At 41.1% G+C, this 7,328-nt stretch overlaps 1 protein-coding gene across 1 annotated transcript; it reads left to right on the top strand.

Moving 5' to 3' along the window:
- The first annotated feature begins 767 nt into the window (after positions 1 to 767).
- Positions 768 to 2,592, top strand: LOC106363305 (nucleolin 1). The gene is made up of 5 exons (XM_022700523.2): positions 768 to 806; positions 897 to 966; positions 1,389 to 1,638; positions 1,734 to 2,017; positions 2,103 to 2,592. The coding sequence occupies exons 1-5, from the start codon at positions 768 to 770 to the stop codon at positions 2,243 to 2,245; spliced, it is 786 nt and encodes a 261-aa protein (XP_022556244.2). The 3' UTR covers positions 2,246 to 2,592.
- Positions 2,593 to 7,328: the final 4,736 nt, after the last annotated feature.

The raw sequence follows: 7,328 nt of genomic DNA on the forward strand, positions 1-7,328 counted from the left end.
CTTTTGGTACTACTGTAAATTCTTGTTGTAATCTTGTTGCTACAACTCGAAGTTGCCACAAGTGTAATCATGTGAACCAAGTGTAATCTCGAACAAGTTGTAAGCTCGGTCTCATTACTGCTTTCTCTATTAGGTAACTGTATTATTCCTTTATATGCTTCTCTTATGTTGTTCTCGGATAAGGCTAGTGTGTTAAACTTGAATTTGGCTTGAATTTGGCTTGTAAACATTTTTAAACTTGTATCAAACGTAGACATTTTTAAACTTCTATCACACTTATAAAACTTATAGAAACCATATTAAATGAAACTTATAGTTTTAAGAAGATAAACTTATACATAAGATAAGAAAAACTAACAGAAATTCTTTAGCTTATAGCTTATAACATATTCTCTGTTTTAATTCTCTTTTATAAATTTTCAATTTTTGAATAAAATGTTTATAAGTTAAAAACTATGCTTTTATATATGTTATTGCTTATTAATGAAAATAATCAATTTAATTAAGTAAGAGACAAGGTTAGTCCCACCAATAATCAACTATTTATATAAAAACCCTTAGCTTAGTTCCTAAACACAAAAATAATAATAAAAAATGCTAAGGGCCTTTAATCAAATCCCTCCCATAATCCCTAAGTACCTTCCTCCTCCTCCTTGTCTTTTTTTTTGAACTACAAAGGTTAGAAAAAAGAATCCTCCTTGTCTTAATCCCTAAAATCTGAAAAAGATATCGCAAAGCGGCAGCCTTAGGGTTATAACAACATCTCGATGGACACGTACTCTTCTTGCAAGGGATCCGCCCTCAAGGTAATCTTCTAATCATTGTGAATTCTTCTTACTCGGATCTCTTTTCGAAAATTAATAAAAATATCTGATTACATATGTTGTATGTTTTAGGAACCGTTCAATAGCGAAGCTGCTGCTAAGGGAAAAAAAAAGACTTCTACGAGAATTACGTCAGTTCCTGGTAATTGATGCTTTATTTATTTTATAATTAAGAAGATATTTGAATGTGTTAATAATTTTTTTTTATCTCCTGCGAATTAGGGTTAGGATATCTGTTGAAGGATTCAACCCTCTCCGACCTGAGGATGAAATCAAGAGTGAATTGATTAATCACTTCGAATCATGTGGCGATATCATTAGGGTTGATGTTCCCACAGACCCTTTTTACGACAGGTTTGTTTGTGTCTTAATATAATATATTTATTTTGTTTTGTGAGCTAAAATAAAATAATTCTTCTTTTTTTTTTTTTTTTTTTTGATTAACCTGGAGGGACTTCCACCCCCAGGGGCCAACCCCTCGGCACGAGGCGGACCATTTGGTACTATGGGGAATTAGATACCCCAATTGCCTGGCCAGCGGTTCGAACCCGGGTACGTATTGAGGCCGAAGTTCTCTCAACACCACCAGGCCAACCCCGCTGGTTATAATTCTTCTTTGTTACAGTCGTGCTTTTGTTATTTTACATGGCAATGGCTTAAAAGTGAGAGAAAAAGCGTTGCAACTTAATGGAAGTGACATTGGAGATTGGAATGCCCTTGTTAAGTTAGCACCCGAGGAAGAAGAGGAGGAATACAAGGCGGCAGTAGCTTATAAAAAGTCTCTGTGTGCTGACCTAGCCAATGACAAAAGATTGTAAGTTTATGATACCCTTTTTGTTTTCATATTTTTTTGCATCTGTTAAAAATGTTTTGTGTTGTTGATAACTAACATGCAACAAATTACTGCAGTTTGTTTGGCATTGCCGTTTTGGGGTATGACACTTCCCTTCCTCAAGATGAAGTCGAGAGCATTTTGAGGGAACATTTCTCTTCTTGTGGAGAGATAACACATGTTTACGTTGATACTCTAGACAAGTGTACTAATATCTATTTTTCCAAAGAAGAAGGTGAAGCTAGTGCCCTGGATCTTAATGGAAGTAAAGTGGGCGGATTCAAAATAACTACTATGCGCGTAGCCACAGTCAGAAGTAACCGTCGCTCTGGCCCCGGTACTGTTGGCTCTTGTATCCCAGGTAATACATCAAATGTTTTTCTTGATTCTTTATTTCCTAACGTTTCTTAAATCATCTCATGAATTCAACTTTATTGTTTATGCAGCTCATTTTCTTGAGTTTTCCCGCGAGAACACTAAGAAGCTCGAAGATTACATGACTGAGTGGAGGGCCAAGGCGAGGAGGGAGAAGGACAGCGCTCTTAGAAAGCATAATACCTTCAAGGCTAGTAAGAGGGCCAGGGGCTAGGGCTCTTAGGGCTCGTAATAAGAAGATCACCACGGCCATGATCAGGAGGGAAGAGGGCAGTCGTAATTAATTTCTCTCAGCTCTTTGGTGTTTATCAATCCTGTGATAATACTATGCAACCTTCTTTATCAGCAATCCTGTGTTCGTTTTGTGTGTGTTGTGGATGATAAACTTAAAAAAAAAAACTTATTTTATTTTAAGTTTTATTAGCCGATTTGCTTTGGTAGACAGAAAGCATAATCTCCTCATTTGCCTACAATACTATCCTTCGCAAATAGACACCACATTAATTGCGTGTTTGTTTGTGTAATTCGTTAATTTAGAAAAAAACGCCCCAAGAACAGATATAATTTTCAGAATTTAGGCTCCATACCCACGAAAAAAAAACACTTTAATTAAGAAACTACGTTAACACTGTTGAAGATACTATTCAACTTTCAATGGAGGAGTGAGATGCTCAATGGAGCCAAAGCAAGGAAACGTCTCAGCCCTGGGAGATGGAGTTTCCGCGGCAGCGACTGCAGCATTGACTCCTGTAATGAGAAACCCGGCGCCTTGGTGGATGACAGGATGTCCACGGAAAGAACCGGATTTTACCATTTGGGCTGATCAACAGCCTCTTGGGCTGGATTCTTTTGGGTGTGTTTTGTTTGATCTGGACTTTCTACTTTACCTACACTTCATTTCCCGACGAGGATGAAGAATCTGGTCTTTCTCTCTGAACATGTACTATTAGGTCACTTTTAGCCTTCATCAGTGTGCATCTCTCTCCCTTTCCTTTTCCATGTCAGGACATGAATCAACAATGTTCTTCCGCTTTCTTGTAATTTAAATTAAACTCCAAAAATTCAGGTTTCATGATCAAAAGGATGACTAGGAGGAATAAAAGTTTATGTTACCACTGGCTTGAATTAGAATCACTGAATTGTACACCAGAAAATTATTTAGATTTTAGAGTCTCCTAATGAACTAATTGCATGATTATAGCGATATAGATTTGATAATTTTTGGTAATACATGAGGAATGAAGAAGGATGAAATAGAAAAACATCATTTTATTTGATCATTAGATAATTTATTTGGTAATAATACTAACCATAAGCATAAAGCATGTTCACTGCATAGACTAGAGTGAATTACATAGACCAAAATTATTTGCTGCCCTGTCCACTACCGTGCAGGTTTGTTGTAACAATTGTGAGAAGGAACAGATGCGGAAACAGATGAATAAAAGCGATGTAACAACGACACAGAGATTTAACGTGGTTCACCAACTTGGCTACGTCCACGGGCAAAGAGAGATCTTATTATTGGAGGAGATATTGAGTTTACAGAGTGCAAGTTTAGAGTTACTTCGAATACAAGATATATATATAGTAACATCTCGCATCTAAAACCCTAGACTAAACGGACTCATGGGCTTAAGCCCACGATCAGATGTAACATCCATAATAACTTGATGCAACGCTCTTGATGCAACCGAGTCGGTATGATGTACATGATGTAACATCCATCGCCTAGATGTAACATCCAGATTCAAGGCATATCAACAATTCTCCACCTTGACTTGAATCCTCTCAATAACAGATGTACCAGATGTACCTTCAAGTGTCAAATGTACCAGATGCGCTTCTCTGCGCTAGATGTACCATCGCTCTCTTTGCCTCAGATGTCCCTTCGGACCAGATGTGCTGCTTAGACGAACCAGACGCCATTTAACGGCCAGATGCTCAACTAGAGCCAGACGTTCGTTATCAGCCAGATGTCCCAATAGACTAGACATCCTTACGGACCAGATGTCCTTACAGACCAGATGCCCCGACGGGTCAGATGCCCCAACGGGCCAGATGCCCCAACAGGCCAGATGCCCCAACGGGCCAGATGTCCTTGCGGACCAGATGTCCTTGCGGACCAGATGCCTCTTCGGGCCATATGCCCCTTAGGGCCATACTAACAGTTTGAGATGTTTAGCAAGTCTAAGCAATGCTTAAACTTGCTGTGAGGAACCGGCTTTGTGAACATGTCAGCAGGATTATCTGCAGTTCCTACTTTCTTCACTTCAATCCGCTTCTCATCTCTCAAGAAGTGATACCTCACATCAATATGCTTCGTTCTCTCATGATGAACCTGATCCTTGGCTAAGCATATAGCGCTCAAACTGTCACAATACACAGTAGCCTGATCTTGATGCAAACCGAGATCATTAACCAATCCTCAAAGCCATATTCCTTCCTTCGCAGCTTCTGTTAGCGCCATATACTCTGCCTCAGTAGTAGACAATGTCACTGTAGACTGTAAAGTCGCCTTCCAGCTAACCACAGAGCCGCCCAGGGTGAACACATAACCGGTCATAGATCTTCTGCTGTCCACATCTCCAGCATAATCAGAATCAGAAAAGCCTGTTACCAATCGCGGATTGTCGCATCCATAGATGAGACCAACATCAGATGTACCCTTCAGATACCGGAAAATCTGCTTCACAGCTGCCCAATGATCCTTCCCAGGTTGTCCCATAAACCTGCTAACCACACTGACTGCATGTGCCAGATCTGGTCTTGTGCAGACCATTGCATACATCAAGCTTCCTACAGCGCTAGCATAAGGAACTCGAGACATATACTCTGTCTCTTCTTCAGACTAAACCTCATACATGGTAAGATGAAGATTTGATGCACACGGAGTACTAATAGGTTTACATGAAGACATTTCGAACCTTGTCAATACCTTATTAATGTAGGTCTTCTGTGACAAGAACAACTTCTTCTTCTCCCTATCTCTAAAGATCTCCATCCCTAGAATCTTCTTTGCTGCACCCAAATCCTTCATCTCAAATTCAGAACTCAGAAGCTCCTTCAGCTTCTTGATGTCACACATCTTCTCTGCAGCTATCAGCATGTCATCCACATAGAGCACCAAATAGATGAATGTGTCATCTTTCAATTTTCTCATGTAGACACAACAATCATAAGGACTTTTGATGTAGCCCAACTTGATCATATAGCTGTCGAATCTCTTGTACCATTGTCTGGGAGACTGCTTAAGTCCATAAAGGGACTTCCGAAGCTTACACACATAGTCTTCTTTTCCAGGAACTCGGAAACCATCCGGCTGAGTCATGTATATCTCCTCCTCAAGCTCTCCATGAAGAAACGCAGTCTTCACATCGAGTTGCTCAAGCTCCAAGTCCTGATGTGCTACCAGCGCTAGCAACACTCTGATGGAAGTATGTCTGACCACTGGTGAAAATATCTCATTGTAGTCTACTCCCTCTCTCTGACTAAAACCTCTTGCAACAACCCGAGATTTATACTTAACTCCTTCTGTCGGCGATGCTCCATCCTTAATCTTGTAGATCCACTTGCATGTAACAACTCTTCTCCCTGGTGGTAATGTGACCAAATCCCATGTATGATTCGTCTCATGAGACTCCATTTCGTCTCCCATTGCTGCATGCCATTTCTCATACTCGGGACAAGAAACAGCTTCCATGTAAGTGGATGGTTCATACGTATCCACTTCCTCTGCAACCTGAAGTGCATAACCCACCATATCATCAAAACGATATCTTTCTGGTGGCCTGACATCAACCCTTCTTGGTCGATCCTTCGCGATGCTACGCTTCGTAGCATCAGGCGGTTGAGTCTCCGTAGACTCCAACTGAACTTCTTCTACACGCTCCTCTTGATTTTCTGTGTGTTCATGCACATTGATCACGTCATGATCATCTCGCAGCTCCACCTGTTTATCAGTGCTACCTTTCTCTGCTTCAGAACTGGACCATGAGCTTCTAACCATAGATGCTTCATCGAAAACAACATTCCTGCTTAGAATCACTCGGTTTTCTGATGGAGACCAGACCCTGTATCCCTTGACTCCATCGCCGTAGCCCATAAAAACTCCCTTCCTTGCTCTCGGCTCTAGTTTACCTTCACTTACATGATAGTAAACAGTGAAACCGAACACTCTTAGAAGTGAATAATCAGCAGATCTACCTGACCACACTTCATAAGGTATCCTGCACTCGATGCCTGTGTGGGGACCGAGATTTATCAAGTAACAAGCCGTGTTGACTGCTTCAGCCCAAAACCGCTTCTCCAGACCAGCATTCGAGAGCATGCACCTTGCTCTCTCTAGCAATGTCTGGTTCATTCGTTCTGCTACACCCTTTTGTTGTGGTGTTTCTCTGACTGTAAGATGCCTTGCAATCCCCGCATCCTTACAAAACTGATTGAACTCTGCTGAGCAGAATTCCAGACCATTATCAGTACGAAGTCGCTTCACCTTCTTCTATGTTTGATTCTCCACCAATATTTTCCACTCCTTGAAGCTACTGAACGCTTCACTTTTGTGCTTCATAAAAATTATCCAAGTCTTCCTCGAATAATCATCAATCATAGACACAAAATATCTGTGACCTTTCAGTGACTCTACTCTGGATGGACCCCAACAGTCTGAATGGATGTAATCGAGTGTGCCTTTTGTTCTATGAATTGCCTTGCGAAAGCTCTTTCGATGCAGCTTCCCAAATACGCAGTGCTCACAGAACTCTAGACTCTTGGTCTTGTGACCACAGAGAAGACCTTGCTTCGACAGAAGTTGCATCCCACGTTCACCCATATGTCCAAGCCTCATATGCCACAACTTAGTCATATCTTCCTCTGAGATCTCTGGTGATGCAACATATGCTGAACCTGTAACGGTAGTACCCTTCAGCAAATATAGAGTACCTTTCATGAAACCCTTCAGAACCACATCAGAACCCTTGCAGACATTCAGAACTCCATCACCACCCGAATATTTGAACCCTCTACTGTCCAGAAGACTCATGGATATCAAATTCTTCGTCATTGATGGAACATGCCTAACCTCGTTCAATGTGCAGAATCTACCATCATGTGTCCTGAGCTTGATTGAGCCGATCCCAGCAATCTTGCAGACAAAATCATTTGCCATCTTAATCTTGCCGTCAAGTACCTCTGTGTACTTCGAAAACCACTCTCTCCTTGGTGTCATATGGTAGGATGCTCCTGTATCCAGAACCCACACATCAGAAGAGTGTGTGTGTCCGTGCACAACAAGAGCG

The sequence above is a fragment of the Brassica napus genome, chromosome C4 (genome assembly GCF_020379485.1).
Source record: "Brassica napus cultivar Da-Ae chromosome C4, Da-Ae, whole genome shotgun sequence".
NCBI lineage: Eukaryota > Viridiplantae > Streptophyta > Magnoliopsida > Brassicales > Brassicaceae > Brassica > Brassica napus.